Source organism: Haliaeetus albicilla, chromosome 3 (genome assembly GCF_947461875.1).
Source record: "Haliaeetus albicilla chromosome 3, bHalAlb1.1, whole genome shotgun sequence".
In the NCBI taxonomy this organism is placed as follows: domain Eukaryota; kingdom Metazoa; phylum Chordata; class Aves; order Accipitriformes; family Accipitridae; genus Haliaeetus; species Haliaeetus albicilla.
The window spans coordinates 46,070,134-46,088,005 of record NC_091485.1 but is presented as its reverse complement, the minus strand read 5'-3'; the positions used below and the strand labels follow the sequence as shown (position 1 = coordinate 46,088,005).

The following is a 17,872-nucleotide window of genomic DNA, read 5'->3' as shown; positions in this document are numbered from 1 at the left end:
GGGGTGTACTGCAGGTTCCACTGGGAAGCTGAGAATATATCTCCCCATCTAGTGTAAAACTCATACTGCTAGGCAACAATGATTGATTAGTTTATAAACAGACAGATGGGAGCAAGTGTGGGAAGAAGAGGAAGATATGTCTCATTAGTGGCATGGATTACTCAGTTTTAGTTTGAAAATCATCTAAATTTAACCTGAAGATCGTTCTGTCTCTTAACCATACACTTTTTTCAGGGTGGAGCTCTTTCTGCATTCAATTTCTGCACACCCTGCTTCACCAGCATATTTCCTTGTGTTAGATACAGTCTGTTGATCTTTTGGATCACATCCAAGTTATTCGTTTTCTATGGTTAGCTGAATTAAGGCCCTTCAATGACAAACATAACTCCCTTGTATGCTAAATTGTTTGCCATGAAACACTATGGACCTGCTCTATAAGCACCAGCTTGATACATCTGATTTTTTTTATTACATCCAGCAGCTCCCACATTTACAGCAAGTCTATGCCCCCATTCCTGGCCCCCTCGATAAGAATAAGGAAAATATCAAGATCTCTGAGATAATATTTTAGAGGATTTTATAGTTTAGATATGAATACTTGTGACACCTAGTGGTGCTGGCAGAAAAATGCAAATATTTTAAAGGAAGAGGAAGTAGGGGGTGAGGTGGGGAAAGGAAGGAGGGATTCAATATCACCTACTGGAAGATAGTTACTACAATAACCTGAGAAAACACACAGCTGAGCAAATTCTTTCCCTGCTGATGTGGCACACCTGTCTGAGGCAGCCGCCCTTTGTAACCCATCAGGTAAGCAATAGAAAAGTTCAGCTATATGAAACACTTCGGGGGGGGGGGTTGGGACAAGGTTATTATAGGTGTTTGGGTAAGGTGGTCAGACAATTGCCCAAAACCTCTTTGTGAAACAGGAGGTGCGCACAGGAGCTGTGGGTGACAACATCAACCCAGCATCAAAAGACCAACTTAAAGGCACACTTGGGATGGAGCAAGACTTGATTCAGGCAATTCCACATCATGAAGGAAAAAAAGGAAAATGTTATAACCAGTTCCTTGCTGGCTTTTTACAAAGTCGTCCTTTAAATGTGACACTTCAGCAATGTCCCATCACCCAAGACTTTCCCTATATTCAACAGAGAAGTGTGGATGTTTCCCAGGCCATGGACTCAGATCTTAGGTGTACTGAACTGCTCTGTGAAGAGGCCTGTTTTAATACCCTAAAAAGATGCCTTGAATTGCATGAACTTTGTAAAAAGACAAGACTGAGAGCAGACACCCGTCTGATACATAGCAAGCCAATTGGGAGTCATGGTCAGATGCAGTGACTAGGCAGCATAAGCTGTGCTGGCTGAATGGGAGCCTGCACCCAGAAAGGCATAACCTGTTTGCTGTTGCAGGGCATAGGTCTTCAGCTACCCAAGCTAGTGACCCAAGTGTGCAAAGTCTCAAGAACTTCCTATGTTGGAGGCTCTTAGGAGAAAAATGCTTTTGATGGTAGAGATAACAACATCCAATGGCTTTTAGCAGTCTCTAAAAGAAATCAAAACAATGGAGTGCAACATAATGCAAAACTCCCTCAGAGACAGGTATTCACAATTAATTAATAATAGTGCCTATTTCTGTACAGTTGTCTGTTAACACAAAATACCCATCTGAAGATCTTTAACAGGGATAACATAAACCAAAAATAATTTACTTCATAACTAAACAATTTTTCACAGCTAGATAACAAATCTATTAAAACACAGCTTGTAAGCATGCAGTTACAGACATACACATATGCATGGCTTGTATATACTTGGTGTGACTCATGAATTGGAGTATGTGGTGTGATTCACACAACTCCTGTGAAATTTGTTGGGTGATGGGTATGCTATGTACCACCTACTGTATCATGGCTTCTAGTATTACAGTGCACCACTATATGCCTCTGGAAGCTGCTCTCAAACTTTGCAAATGGTCATTTTGCTTAGACTGCTTAGTTGTAGTTGCTTGTCTAAGGGACCATTGTTAGGTGTCACTTTGTAGATGGTTATAAGAGAAATAAAAGTATTTTGTGAGAGTGCTGCTACTACAATGGCAGGAAGAAAACCGATCTCCCCTAGTAACCCAAGTGTAAGCTGTATGCCATTAGACATAGGAGTAAATACCTCTCATATGGAAAAGTAATACATCTGATGGTGGGAGTGAAACTATTCAGGATTTGCTAAAGAATAATCTCTGTTTCTTCATCCCAACCCTAAACAGCATAACTGCAGTTAAAAATGGAAACTGGATTGATTCATTCCACTCAGTACCATGCTCCCATTTTCCCACGTGAACCTTCAGGCTTGGAGGGAAGCCAAGAAACGGTGACCTGTTGGGTCAGCAGAGAAGCAGAGTCACTTCGAAGGGCACAGCACCACCAGTGACTGGGGCAGCTTTAGCATGCTCCTGTGATATATCCCAAGTCCGACTAGACTCTGCATTATATAAACACAGAGTAAACAGAACTGGAGAAACAATCAGTTTGATAGTAAGACCTTATCAGTCCCTGCTCATTGTCAACAATGCAGATAGCAGAATACCAGACGGAGTTGTCTTGCTTGCATAGCAAGAGCCTGTAGGAAAGGTGGAAGCAAAGCCATGGAGTGGAAAACTCTTAAGAGATGGAGTTGCCAAGAAAGCAGTTGTCCACTTGTGAAGAATGATAAGAAGAAAAAGACCTTAATCTGGATGTCAGCATCCACATCAACTTACGAGATAGAGGGCAGGGACAAACTTTGCAACAAAGGAAGGGACCTATCATTTTTCTTCAATATTGGAAAAATATTGCTAAGGAAGGATGTGGAATCTCCATTAATGTTTTAAAAATAGCTCAAATGTTATTTCTGAGACAACACAGACATCATTGATTCAGTTTTGGGATAGAAGAAGGAATTAAATGACCTACAAAAGATCCTTCCTGCTCTAATCTGTATTATTTTTCTATGATACACTTCATGGAGATATAAGTGGAATAGTATTGAAGAACAGTGCTTACAGTAACACCATCATCTCTCCCTTGCAATCTCAAATATGTATTGTAAAAAGGAAAGAAAGAAAGAATGAGAATGAGAAAGGAAAAGATAGAGGGGAAAGAAAAAGAAAAAAAGGAAAAAGGAAAAGGAAAAGAAAAAGGAAAAGAAAAAGGAAAAGAAAAAGAAAAAGAAAAAGAAAAAGAAAAAGAGAAAGAAAGAAGGTGAAGGGGAAAGGGAAGGGGAGGGGAAAGGGAAAGGAAAAGGAGACAAAGAGAAAGAAATAAAGTAAGAAAGAACGAGCTATTGCAAAGCATACAAGAAACTATGAAACTGGTTGGTTCAGGATCATCCCAGAAAAGAGTAAAATTACATATTTGGCTTGAGCAGAATCAAACTTCATCTGCACTATTATACCTGAGCTCAGCATCTGAGTCCATGCAGCTTTAAACTTGTGTTCCAATATCTAGAATAAATCCATTATACAGAACTAGAACAGTAAATACCCATAAAGAACCCTGTAGAAATTCCCCTTTTACTGAAGTAGGAATATTAACTACTAAAGGACTCATAAAAAAGGAAAGTTGAATTAATTCCACTAAATTCGTCTGGTCACAGAAGGGAAATAAGCAAAAGCCTTCTAAACCTCTTAATAAAAACATGAACAAAATCAGTAAAGTGTTCAAAATTTCCTTTTGAAGAGGTCTTTTACTATGTGAAATGCTAGACCTAGCCTCACCAAAGGATAAAGAAGGGACAGAAAATATGCTGTAGTTGCTTATCAGTCTTTCACAATTGTTTTCTTTTGCAGAAATAAAAGCTTTGAACGGTACATGTTTTTTTAGTTCCAGGGGACATTGAGCATTTTTGGGTCTGTGTCGGAAGGAGTACTGTTTTGTTGGCCAAATCAGACATCGGTCATTAGATGAGCCAATAACTTCTAAGGTCCATCAGAACTCTCAAGGAGCACAGTTTTATTTGGTAGAAAGGCAAAGTCATAAAAATAGAGGTTATGCCGCTCTGCCCTACAAAAAGCGTGCCTGTGAAATGCACCTATTAAATGCAAATCCCATGAGAAAACCTGCACTGGTTCTTCTTGGCTTGGGCATTAAGAGCAATTGTGTTAATAAAATCTTGCTTTTATTCATGTAAGCTATTATTCTCAAATGATATCTGAAATTATATTGAATTTCATCCAAATGCATCATTCAAAAGCAACAGGTGAAGTCATGAGAGTTATCTCATGTAAAATAATTCATAATTTCACTGGTAATGTGAGATCTATACAAAAAAATAACCTGTCTTTTCCAGATTTGTGTTGGTCCCATTGGACTCACAGTAATAAAATAGCATCACATTTTCCTTTTTCTCCCTGATGTAACTACATGCAACTTAATATGCAAAGAAAGTTGCTCTGCTTAGTAAGTAGCTGGCACTTTATTACATGAAATTAATTTAAAGACTTGCAAGGACAATACCCCATTGTATAGGGTAGTCAAAAATTAATTACAGCCTTCTTTTCAGCAACATTAAATAACTGTACAGGCATGATTGACAATATTGTACAATGTGGTTTATTGGTGTTTTCTTCAAAAGATGAACCAATAAACATTAAGCTAAAAAAAAAAAAAAGACACTGGATCCTAAATGCTTTTTCCTTGTTCATACGTCATTACAGCATTATTCAAGTTAACAGTGAGATGTTATTCTAAGATGCAACTGAATATCCTTCCTACTAAAATCTGTTGATGCTATTCAAGGCCAATAAACCACGTAAGGGAAATATTTTCTCCATGATAATGTAATTAAATAAGAATAACACCAAGAGAATGCAATATATTTTGTTCTTTACTCAATTCCACACATTACTCTTGGGTTTTATTCCAAGAATAGGGCAGTGAGAGCATAATAAAACCATACCGGCAACGGTGATCTCTCTTTTCTGTTGTAAGTCTTAGCCTCATCAACCTGTCAGAATAAATAAGTAAAAATATGAAACTATCAAACTTTACTTGCTGCTCAAATTGTGCTCCCAATGAACTCTCTTATCATCATAAGTATTATAAACATCAAGGAGGAAAATTTTATAATCTAATTTTAAAGAGTCAGTCACGTGTCTTAAAATTAATCATTCATTCTTGATCTCTAATATTAGCTTTCAGTTACTAAAGGCTAATCCAATCTTACTGAAGTAATGTAAGGCTTTCCATTGATATAGAAGGCTGTTTCTTCCTAAGATACCATCGGTGCCTCTATAGTAAACGCACTTAGCTCTTGATCTTAGCAGGAATCCAGCTCAGAAATCCAGCTCAGTATGCTTCAGCCTCAAAGCAGAATTAGCTCTGTAGTAAAATCTATAGAAGAAATTATGGAAAAGTGCCAAGTACCTCCTGAAATTTAAAGCTGTGAGTACAACAGGACCAGAGAAATCTCACTAAATGGAACAAAAACTTGGATTTATCTTTAAGAAAATAGTTCATTGCAGTGGAACAGACAGCTGACAAAAAGAATTATCGGCTGGGAAAAAGAGAAATTCCAGTAGACATCTGGACAGCCTCACACACAGACAGTGCTTTTACTCACAAGGAGGGATGTCCAGCCAGTCCCAGATAAGTCATTATCTACATGAATGGGAGCTATGGCTGACGACGTGAGTTTACAGAGCTTTATCTAAGATTTTTTAAATATTAAAAGGGTTTGGTACACTTTATTTTTCAAGGATAGGTAATGTTTCAGATTGGTGTTTTCTTTAACAGAGAAAAATCTCTGGGGAGACCCTTCTTCCCAGACTTATTATTTCAGACATATTATATCAAAGGATATTTAACATGAGTTGTTCCTTCCCTCTCCTCTACAGACCCAGTGAGGAAAAATAAGTTGAGAAGCTTCTACAGACTGTGTCTTAAACATTGACAACAAAGGAAGGATATAATTGAGTAACTTCCCAAAGCAATGTATGTATGACAGATGTGAATGACTTACTGGGAAAAGTTCTAAATTATGAGGGAAAATGTCAGAACCCTGTAAATTAAGACTGCAACAAGACAGAACCCAGTGAAAATTGAGCTACAAATTTTCAAGTTCCAGCTTGAAACTTGACTTCCAGTTCCATCCAGATATGATCAAACTTCTTGCAGGTCTGTAGAGCTGTAGCTGACAGATTAATAAAGGAACCAGATCTTTTCAGATTAAGCTGTTTACTTAATTGATTATCATTAATTACATTCAGAAAATAATAACACTGTCACTATTGAAAAAACTCAATCCAGCAGAGAATTGCTTTTTGGGAAAGCACATATCTATCTACTTTCCTAGGTCAGGGCTATACTGACTAAATACTGGAGAAAGTTCTGCTTAAAACGGTTTCAGTACAAGTATAAGAACAAAGTATATGTGGGATCAGTTAAATCTGGGGCTAACATTGCTTAAACATATACTACTTTAAAATTGGACTTTCAAGATGGCTGCCATGGATAACATTGCATGTAGTTAGAGGGAAAAGCTGTGCACTTAGTTTTCTTCATTCTCTTGGTGCTGAAAAGCAAAGAGTGAAAAAAAAGGGGGGGGGGGGGGGGGAGAGAGACTGGACTAAGATGCAGCTATATTTATTCTTATCTTTCTTAATCCCTATTCCAGTAATCACGCCAGCTGGACGTTCAGAATTTGAATCCAAGAGACCTGATAATCTTAAACATAATAGAGGAAAAGAAGAATCTTCATGAAGAAAGAGAACATCCAGAGGGATAGTGTGTAGGCTTAGATAAGCATGAATCATGTTGTGCAAATACATGACAATGGGAAAGGGGACTGAGGATGCTAAGGCACTGAGGCACCTGTGATTTCTGTTTTAATCAACTGGCTCCTTCTCTTCTGTCGCGGTTTCAGAGAAGCAGCCATTGGTTAAGCTGGTTAAACAGAGGAACTATATTCCATGAATTGTGCAAAAATAATATGATTATTCAAACAATGCCCCCAGTAAAGATATGCAGCTTGCATTTTCATTCTGCATCTCACCAAGAGAAAAAAATAAATGTAAAAGAATAGAAACATCCCATTTTATGAATTTTATTTGTATACAATTAAATCTGTACAAAGCAAGGCGGTTGAGGAGAATGAGTGGCGAAGAGACAATAGAAAACATGGAGAGCAAATCCCACTATCAGTTATTGCTTTACACATTTTGGAAAGGGAAAATATTAATGATATTTTGCTTTAATTGCACTTTGCAATAGAGTAGGCATGATTCCTACTCCTCTAGTTCACTGGGCTACTTATAGGATTAAATTGCAAAGCCTTAACAAGGCCTGCCCATAATTTCTAGAGCAAAGAGTCAGTCTGAGTTGCCTTCAGCTCAACTTTCCATATACCCAAAGAGCCCTTGTACTCCAGGGGTTTCCAGAAACTCCCTGTCATGGACTCTCTGATCTCAGTCCATGGTTGTGATTGAGGTCAAGAGATGCAGGCTACCCTATTCTTTATGATTTCAAATTTTCTGTTCATCATACAGGACTATACCGCATGGTCCCAAAAGACATCAAGCTGCAGAGCCAGAATGCCCCTGGGGTGTGCAGCAGCAATGCACCCCCAGCCCAGCCTGAAAATTGCACTCAGTCCCTTGATTTTCTGTTGGACACTCACACTGCACAATGAGCTAAGCTGCATCCTTAGCTGATGCCTTTTCTGAAGGTAGACTCATTGGTCTCAAGCATGAATTACCAAGGGAACCAGATGCTATGCATGTGGGAGCAAATGTCCAGTCCTAGGTAAGTAGTCTGCACAGTCCTCAGAGTGTGATATTTGCTTCTGGTGTTTAATTTCAGAGTGTACACCTGTGATCAGTGACAAATGTGTTATTTGTTTTAAAGTCTCAGCTATCTGGGATTCAGTAAATTTTTGCAGGACATTATCTGAATCTGATTCTGGATTGCACTTATTGCTGAGACTTTACATTTCTTCTGAAACTGTGATGGACTTCACCTGTAAATATGTCCAGAATATAATCCCTGGTAGAGGGAATTGATTTTGGAAGCAGTTTTGCTGGAAAGGAAGCCAATTTCACTCTTGGGAGCCAGGTCTCTAATAGTGTTTCCTTTTCCTCTGAAATAATAGTATGAAGTAAAACCATTCTGGGAGGTGTCAACAAAATCTTAATTTGATGTACAAGGGCTGAAAAGCCAAAACTAGAAGGAGAACCATGGGACAAAAATGTGTTTACACAGATGCTGTATTGTCCCCCAAACCTATGAAAATAGTGCTAAATCCTCCCAGAGCTGAACAATGGGGCTGAAATGAGGCATCAAAGAATAAATAATATATGTTAACTTGCTCTCATCCACTATCAAACTGTGTGGGATTTTTTTCCCCCTACAAGCACAAATAATCAACATAGTGCAAAGGGTTTCTAATCCATTCATTGTGTTAGCACATATTCAGGCAGGGAAGGAGTCACCAAGAGAGGTTTGATTGGAGCTGGCCTACATTAGTGCTTTTATTTTTGTAAAACAACTTTAAGTAGAATACAAGCCCTTTATATGGCAGTTCCTTCACAGAAATTAGTTTAATGCATGAATTTTTGTGTAAAATATGCAGGTATCTGAGCTGGAGACTGAACCTCTGACAGCTAACTCAGGCACGGACTGATGCCCCAGGCTGTGCTGAAATGCTGCTCCTGGGCTCATGGGCAGGGGTCGGGGGAAGCCCCATGGTCAAAGACCCTTGGAGCCCTGAAAAATACTTACAGGGCACTTACTTTCAGCATCTGGCTTTAATAAGAGTTACTTTGAATGGACTGCTTTATGAACAACAGAATATATTTGACATAATATTATGTAGAAGTAGATAAGGTTGTTTATTGTTTATACTCACTAGAATCAACAATACCAGATTTTTAGGTTCTAATCTGAAAAAAAAAAACATAGAGTGCCTATTTAATGATTCATTTTCTTTTTGGATGTTTGAATCTCACAGTTAATATTGCCCAAGTAGCTGTTGGCAGAGCAAAACTATCTTCCTACACTTGACCTCCACACTTGAAGAAATAATGGCTGCCTTTTTTTAGGACAGCTGACAGCTAACAGTGGGACCCTAAGTGAAGAAAACTGAGAGATTTCCCATCATTGACTTTGTTTTTTAAAAAACTTTGATCTGAAGTGCATGTGTAAGGTAGGGAGGGGAGAGGAAGAGGAAAGGCCAGTATTAATTGCAGAGACTGCAGGCAGACTAGGATAACAATTTTGAAATAAATCATGTAACCAAACCATAACAGGAAAATCTTTGATAGTCTGAGCATTGTATAAAGCCGGTGCGCTCTCCCCAAAGCACGGTGCTGTTTCATTACTGTTCCTGGAAAGCTCAGACAAGAGATTTCCCTAATGTGATAGAATATCAGATCTAAATTGCTAAACAACTTCATTTTCTTACCCCAGTTCACCACCAACCTCCCCCCCCCAAAAAAACCCCAACCAAACAAACAAAACCCCCAAACCCCCTCCTATGGAAACAGCAGAACTACACCAATTTGAGAAGACAGTGAGATAGAAAGATATAAATTGGACACTGCTCGTGACTTTAAATGAACATGTGTTGGAGTGGACATGGAAACTGCTTCTCTTTGAGCAAGTTTTACTTGCAGCTTCAGTTTGCTGAACATGTTTCTTTTATCCCTCCAAAATATTTTCAAAAACATGTGCTAAAATGTCACAACAAAACTTGTCTCCTTATTTCATAATTCTGTAGCATTATAAAGCAGTCCTGGCTGGATAATGCATAATTTCTTCTTTTTCAGTTGTTTTCAGAAGTCTTTGTTTTCCACCACCTTGTTGTGTGATATAGTGAACTACTACAGAGAGTTACTCAAATCTCAGGACAACCGGTTATTTTACACTGATGAGAACATTGTGTATACACCCTTCATGAAGAGTAAAACTTTTGGTTTGTGTAATAATGAATAGAAGGAATCTGGAAATGAGTTATATTTTCAAGTCTTGAGCATTATAAATCTTGGCTTGCAGTACTATAAAACAATTATCATTTTAAGTATATGGTGTAATCTAACACAAATAGTTGCATATATGGTAGTTCCTGGTCACAGTACACTTACATTGAAGTTGCCAGCAACATAGGCGGAAGCTAACATCAAAATAAAGCAAATAAATATGTGAGCCTAAGTAGTTCTGGAGAATTAGCTCTAAAGAATTCCAGTTTCCTGTTGATCTGCATCTTACCATTGGTCAACTTTTGTGTTTAAGATAACTTATGTGTGCCAAGAGGGCTTATGATGTTTTTCTTCCATTTAATGTCAAACAAAATGTCACTTCCATGTGCAGTCTTTCTATCATCAAGGCACTTAATGGTCTATCTGCTTCATCAGGCTGCCTATTTTCATGACATTTGTGGAAGAATAATTATCTTTGGGACCTCTAGCCTCTACTTCGCATGTGGCTGAAATCAGAGAACACACACACACAAACACAGACTTTATAAGCCTTGTTTCCAAAGGAAATTGCTCTAAAAAGATACTCTTCTGCCTTTTGTTTTACAAGAAGTGATCTCATTGTAATCAAAACGGATGTCCTATGAAAGACATTGGGAGCTTTTTCCATTCAAATTAAAGATAAACAATTAACACTACCCAGTATCAGAAGAGCAAACAAGCAGCTGTAAGTGATAGACCAGTGACCCCAAAGAAAGCATAATGTCCCACTTCAAGCAGTAATGTTATTTCTTTTGGAAGGGAGGCAGGATTTTCATACCATGCCATGGATGGCTGCGCCCATTCTCCTGCTACTATTTAGTGTATTTCTGATTGCAAACTTATCAGGTTCCTCATCAGATCATTTTAGTTTCTGTTGTTTCTACAAGGAGATTCCTTCCCCTAATAACAAAAAAAAATCTGTTTCTAATGTCCCGTATAAGAATACGGCATAGATCTTCAGGGTTCACATTAAAGTCAGGAAAAATACTAAATGACGGTAATATGAAGATTGGCCAATTCAAAAAGGAGACATTAGGGGACCAGGAAAAATAATTACTTTTATACAGATCATGAAAAATAAAATTGAAAGAAATATGCTCCAGCTATAAATTCTTTCAGATGACATAGGTAAAGGGGATGATTCATAAATAGTCAGGAAATTATGAAAAGGATAAATGGTCCAAAATTATGGGAAAAGTAATTTTCCATGATTGGTAGGATGAACATAAGAAGAGCAGACTTCTCTGCTATTAGGGTAAGCTCAGTAATAAGATACATGCACTGAGCAGCTGAAATATCAGTAGGGTTGAAGTAGCAATGGATTCTGCAATGACTGATGCTGCAAACTGGAAGTGTGCAATTACATGATCGCCTAGGCTTCTGAATCTGATAGAAATCTTCCCATCACCTGTCACCAAATAGTTTCACTTTTAGGACACATTCATGTGGTGTGACAGAAATTCACCTAAACCTTTTTAATTTTATCTGGTCTGACATCTCTTTGGAAGATTAGTAGCATCGTAGGCTCTGTTTCCCAACCAGTGTAAAAGTAATACTCAAGACACCGATATTTCTGATTATTTATTATGGCACTTTAAAGCATATAAACTCCATTTCTAGGTGTTTCAAGCCAGTTTAAAAATAAAATAAAATAAAATGAGGCTTTAAGTTTTAGGCAGTATTTCAGTAATTTTGGTTAAGAATTTTTAAAATGTTATTAGACAGGAAATAAGAATTTTGCTAGGAAAACTAAGAGTCTTCTCAAAATAAGGCTTCCTTTCAGCAAAGCATGTACATGTTTGCTTAAGTTTACATTGGCTCACCAGTATATATTTTTTCAGATAAGAAATTTGTGGGTTTGAAACATGAAAAAACAAACTAACCCCTGAAAATACATTCCTCTACTTAAACACCAACAAAGCTTATCTCTTATTTATACCCATCCCATTCTATTTACCTTCGAACATGCAAGTTAGAAAAAACTCTAGAGCCTGAACTCTGAATGTTTTTTCTGTTTCAGATCTTGCTACCTTAGCAATTAAGGGTGCTAGTCAAAATTCAGCTTGCTGTTAACTGTTGCCATATATTGCATAATCTTGAACTGAAGGCAGTTTGTAGTAGAGCCTAAAACCAAAATGAGTTTTTATAAAACCTCACTTTAAAATTCCACTATAGTAACAACATTTCCACTTCATATATTTGACAATTTTATTTAACAGCCTCATAAATTCAGAATAGTTACATAATAGTTACATCACGGCTTTTAAAAAGGATTGCACTCAGCTACTCAGTCCATTGAAATACTAGAAAACAGGGAAAAGGAAAATACGGAGTGTAAAGGAGCTCTGTCCACTGAACTGAGTTGTTTGTAGCAAGTTCCTACTGAACATGATGACGTCCTCATGCTTTCTGGTAGACTCTAACACATTTGACACCATTCATGTCACATTCCTAGAAGATAAAGAGATGGATTTATTAATTTGCCTGAGTACAGACTATAAGGAAAAAGATCTTTTAGAGTTACTTTTCAGGCTACTGGCCAGCAGCACTCAAGGATCAGAAAGTGGGACTGGACTCACCACCACCAATTGCCCATCTACTAGTTTCCGTGTGATTACAGTTTTCTTGCCATCCCATTCCTGCTCCTGAATCAGTGACCCATCATCTTTTAAGCTGACAAGGGTCTGAAAGAAGAACCCAAACATTAATATTTTACCCATGACATTTGATGAAGACTGAGGCTTTCCGACACCTTATTCCAAAGGAAAAATTCCCACCCCAGCTCACTCAATAGTGATTTTGCCATTGACATCTACAAAGCCAGGATATTATCTTAAATGTTTTATTGATCCTCTTCCTGCAGTAGCTCACTGCCGGTTTACTCGCCGCTCTGACACATTCCTGCATCAGGCAGACCTTTGACAGCATGCACAATTTCAATTAACAAAAGCAGACCGATGTTTTCTGTTAATCTCTTTGTACAAGGGCTTTGAGCTTTTGTGTAACGTTTCTCTGATCTTGCAATAATAGATGAATTACCGGTGTGTGGCTGGAGGGGGGGGAATGGTACACAGAGAGCACTCATGGAAATGAGAGAGGCATATTTGAAGGCTTCCTTGTGTTCAACCTCCTTTTGGATGAATATTCTCCTTACTCGGTGCAGGGAGAAGCTCTTTGCCTTCTAAAACTGGAGATTAGGGACTGCGATTCACATGTATGCCTTGTGTGTCTGTTATCCCACCGCACACCAAGCGGGCTCTCTTGTTATGCAAATACGAGATTGAGCAGAAAGGTTAGCCCTAGGGCTGAACGGACTCTGATTAAACATCAATGAGATTTTTTCCACAGGCTTCAAATGAAGTGGCATGTGGCTTTAACAGGGATTTAGAGGTCTGTTAGTTTTACTAACACAATGCTTCTGCTACAAATTGAAAACAACAAAATACACAAGACATTATTGGTTTCAGCATTTTCCCTCTTTGGAAGTTGCTTAATCCATGGGGGAAAAAAAAAAAAGGAATTTATTTCAATGAGACTTACAGAGACAGCTGTTCATCAAATAAAGCGTTGTTAGTGTGGATGTGAAAACTGATTTTTAAAGAGCATCTCCATCTGTAAAACACCCAAAGAATTCTGTTTTTTCAATAGGAAGTCTAGCATACTGACCTGAGTTTTCCTGCCATCTAATGTATTCTCCTCAAATTTCTCACCAAGCTTGAAGCTGAACTGTGAAGTTTTGAAGGTGCTTTCTGTTTTTACGGTGATTGTGTCCCCATCCTTAATAATGTAAACATCGGGTTTGGCCATGCTTCCCATTTTTCTCATGGCCATACCCACACCTGCAAGGGGAGAGGCACAGAGTGTCACAAAGTCAGTCAAACCCTAAGGCTTAGGGCCACACAGGAATTCAAATACCGAATTCCCATTTAATTAGCACTTAAGTACACTTGAGAATCAAAGCTCAAGAGCCACAAAGAAAGAGGATGTTTTAAATTATCCACTGACGAGGAAGGAAAAAAGCTTATTTGCAGGGTTATTCTTTTGCTTCCTCAGAGAGCTAAAGTTAAATCTATTTTGCCCTCTAGAGGACTCACAGATGTCCCAAAACTCAACACTGAATTTTACAAACAGAAATAAACAATAAACAGGAAAACAAACACAAAAGCTTAAACTAATATAAAATTATTCCCTTCAAAATTCTGAACACTTTAAAAATTCTACAGATTATTTTTAAATGACAGATTAATCCACCTGCATATTTATTTCAACTTACTCAAGAAATACTCTTCCATCACTCTGTACACAATTGCAAACATGCAATTTTTAATACAATTCCATCTTCTACATCCTGTATCCAAAGTATGGACTTGTGAATTAGGAAACCACTATCATGCAAAATAGTGCTTACACACGCATGCACAAAAAAAAAAAAAAGGACCTTGAGAGAAATGAGCTCTGTGAATAACTGAAAAATCATCATCTGGAGTGGAGACAGCAGCCCTCAAAACTCTTCAGCAAAAAAAGACTCACCCTGCCTCAGCCCCTGTGTGCACTGTTTAAGGGGTTTGCTTGAGTCTTTTTGATCTGAAGGATGAAGATACAAATAAGAGGGTAGTTGGGCAACAAATGTGAATCCATCAAATTGGAAAGTGCAGATCCAAACCAAGAATTGATAAGCAACCACATGGAGCAGAAAGTGCCACCAAGTCTGGGTGGCACACAAGAGTGTCTGGGCTCTGCAGCTGGTGCAGTTAGAAAATGTTGTCACATAACAGCACAGCACTCCCCTGGAGTGTACAGGATACTTGGGTGAGGGCTGAGTCCACAAAGCAAAGATTACAGTTTCCTTGGGAGGTGGAAATAACAAAGTACTTCCCAGCCACTTCTGCTCCAGACTCAACTGAGATTCCAGGACTGAGCCTGCAGAGCAAAAAACCAGTCCTCCTCAGTCCAGCTTTTCCGACCAGAGATGGAAATTATTGTGACAGTGACCCCCCCCCCCCCTTTTCTGTCATCCAGTCCGGAGTAATCAGGGAGTTATCTGATCAGCTACGCCTTGAGATCCAACTAAACAGAGATGAGCTGCATATGTTTTCCATATGGCAAGGAGTGAAATTCAAACTTCTTTATCGTCGAACTTTTTTTATACAGACTGAGCAGAATCTGCAGAATCTCATTTATGGTGCATCAGTAGGGTCAAAGGCAGAGAGTTTCCTAAGTGGTCAGCGAGGGTGAGATCCAATAAAGGGCTGTCTCCTAAAGTGTGACTTGGAGTAAATTTAATTGCCTAAATTGTAACTGTAAAAAGGAAAACTGACTGGTTTAAGATTGCAATCTAAAAACAAACAAACAACACTCGGTTGCTGTCTACACACGGGAGGTGCTCTGCAGTTCTAGCACTTAATTTCTACTTCGAAGTTGCAACTTGGCATATGCCTGGCGCTGGCTGTTAGATGTGAGCACCGCGGCATCCTAATCCATGGCTGAACTGAGCTGAGCTTAAAATTCTTGAATTTCCGCCAAAGTCTCCCAAAGGGCTCAGTCCAGAAGGCTTTCTCGCATCATAGCTATCACATATTGACAGGCCTCTCACAAAATACAGTTACAGCCACCGCTGTTTGCAGAGTGTAAATGCAGTGATGCCTTTTGGATTTTACATGAAGAGCGCAAGACTTAAATTCCTTCCCCTCCTCCCGCCAAAGACATTCGAGGCCACATCTTCCGCCTCTTGAGAAAATAGCCTAGCTTTCAGCAGTGAATAAATTGCAGAAAATAGTAGCTCCTGGGCTACGCAGACACCGCAAGGTGCCTGTCACCTGCTGGCCGGGATGCTCGCAGGGAGGTGGTGAATCTGAACTTGCAGAGGAGGCTCCTGCTGTCAGGTCTGTTCTCGCTTCAGCAGCTTCGCGTTACAAAACGCAGGGCAGCTTGGAAGCCGGGATAACAAGCCGGGACTATCGCCCTGAGATAAGGGTGCTACTACCCACAGACGCATACAAACAGCCTCTGGCAGCGCGCTCGGCTGTCGGTTACCCACAGGCAGTTGATCCAGTTTGGCCTTCTGGTGAGGAGACACCCACGGTGACTTGACGGGGAGGCAGCCCAGGCCCAGCAGGTCTGTGTGTGGCCGCCCCGGGCGCCGTCAGCCCGGCCGGGCCCCGGCAGCGGCGCTGCCGCGCGGCCTCCGCCATCCGCCGCCCCGCTCCCCGGCCAGGGCGAGCGCGGAGCCCGCTCCCCTCCGCCGGTCCCACCGCCCCGGGCTGCCCCGGCTCCTCGCCCCGGGGGGAGAGGGAGGAGCAAACCGGCCCGATGGCAGCGGGGCTGCCGGCACCGGCCGGTGATCAGGGGCGCTGCGGGCGGGAGGGGCCGGCCGGGCGGCGGGGAGGGCGCCTGCTGGCACCGGCACCTGCCTCCCAGCAGCAATTACGGTGCAAAAAGGGTTGCCGACATCTTCAGGACGCGGGGCCGGAGGGGGCTGCTCTCCCGGGAGGAAGGGTCTGCCTCCGGCCGGCGCCCCCTCCGCGGCGCCGGGAGGGCGCGGAGCCCCCAGGGCCGCATCCCGGAGCATCCCGGCACCGCAGCCGCCCCGCCGCCGCCGCCCCCCCCGCAGCTCACGGCCGGGCCGCCCCCCGCAGCTCACGGCCCGGCCGCCCCCCCGCAGCTCACGGCCCGGCGCCGGGGCCGCGCCCGCCGCGGACCTTGGACAGAGCCTCGCCGGCCGGCGGCGGCGCGTCCCCGGGGCGGCCGGGGCCGGCAGCCCTCCCTCCCTCCCTCCCCCCCGCAGGCGGAGAGCCGCCGGCCCCTTACCCAGCTCCTTCATATACTCCTCGAAGCCCTCGCTGGAGACGAGGCACCATTTGCCTAAAAACGCATCGATGGCCATGGCGATGGCGATGGCGATGGCGATGGAGGCGGCGCTGGGGCTGTCGGCGTCCCTGGCAAGGCGCGGAGGCAGGAGGACGGGCTGCAGCGCGGCCGCGGCCGCCTTTATAGAGGGGCCGGCGACATGTGCCGCCGCGGAGAGCCAATGGGGCGCCCGCCGCGCCCCGGCCCCTTCCCCGCCGAGCCCCCGCCCGGCGAGTCCCGCCCGCGGCGGCGGCGGCGGCAAGAGCGGGCACGCCGCGGCGCTGCCCGCCCTCCTCCCGCACACCCGCACACGGACGCGCACACGCGGACACGCACACGCGGACACCGTCCCCACCCCGGGCCTGCGGCCCCCCGGGACGGCACGCTGCCCCCAGAAACGGTGGGACACCGCCCGAGCCATCCCGCCCAGGACGTCGCGGCCTCAACGCCTCTTCGGACGCACGCAGCACCCGGCGCCTACCGCGGCGAAGAGGGCACCCGTGGGGGCCAAAGCCAGTCTCCAGGATTTTGGCTCCAGGGAAGTCGTTAAAGTCTGGGGCACTGAATCCTAAATTACGCCGTTTATTACGTACCACGCTTTTCACGGATAATTTGGGAGCAAACGAGCACGGGGCATCATATGGCACAGAGGCAGAGCAATAAAGGAGTCCGCATCCCCAAGCAGTTTATCGGGTTTTTATTGCGGGCCTTCCCAGCCTCCCCTCAAGGCCCGCTGGTATATCACGTATTACTGAACTACAGCAATCCATAGCGTGCTGCGACCCCGGCACAGACCTCTTACACACGCACACAGTGACCAGGTGGCAAACAAGCTCAATCCAAATACAGAACTAATGGAGGCACTTGCAGTACACAGGAAAAATCGAAGCCTGAATGCAACCTCGTGCTTTAGCGCTGGAGAAATGCAGATTTGGTACCTTGGTTTCTGTCCATATTGAACTGCGATAACCTAATTCCTACTTCCTGAAGGAAAACACAGCAGCTGCCATTACTGTACACTGGTGCAGAAGTACCATCATAA

At 42.1% G+C, this 17,872-nt stretch overlaps 1 protein-coding gene across 1 annotated transcript; it reads right to left on the bottom strand.

The window, feature by feature from the left end:
• Nucleotides 1-11,552: 11,552 nt before the first annotated feature.
• Nucleotides 11,553-16,968, bottom strand: LOC104323255 (fatty acid-binding protein 5). The gene is made up of 4 exons (XM_069779573.1): nt 16,792-16,968; nt 13,651-13,823; nt 12,564-12,668; nt 11,553-12,435 (listed from the first exon to the last, which is right to left on the bottom strand). The coding sequence occupies exons 1-4, from the start codon at nt 16,865-16,867 to the stop codon at nt 12,385-12,387; spliced, it is 405 nt and encodes a 134-aa protein (XP_069635674.1). The 5' UTR covers nt 16,868-16,968; the 3' UTR covers nt 11,553-12,384.
• Between the last annotated feature and the right edge of the window lie 904 nt (nt 16,969-17,872).

Bases quoted from the DNA above. Each gene is read 5' to 3' on its own strand.
- LOC104323255 (XM_069779573.1), bottom strand. From the start codon at position 16,867: ATGGCCATCGATGCGTTTTTAGGCAAATGGTGCCTCGTCTCCAGCGAG. The intron at 12,669-13,650 runs GTCAGTATGCTA...TTCTTCTTTCAG, and splicing joins TAGATGGCAGGAAAACTCAG to ACCCTTGTCAGCTTAAAAGA. The intron at 12,436-12,563 runs GTGAGTCCAGTC...TTTATCTTCTAG, and splicing joins TAGATGGGCAATTGGTGGTG to GAATGTGACATGAATGGTGT.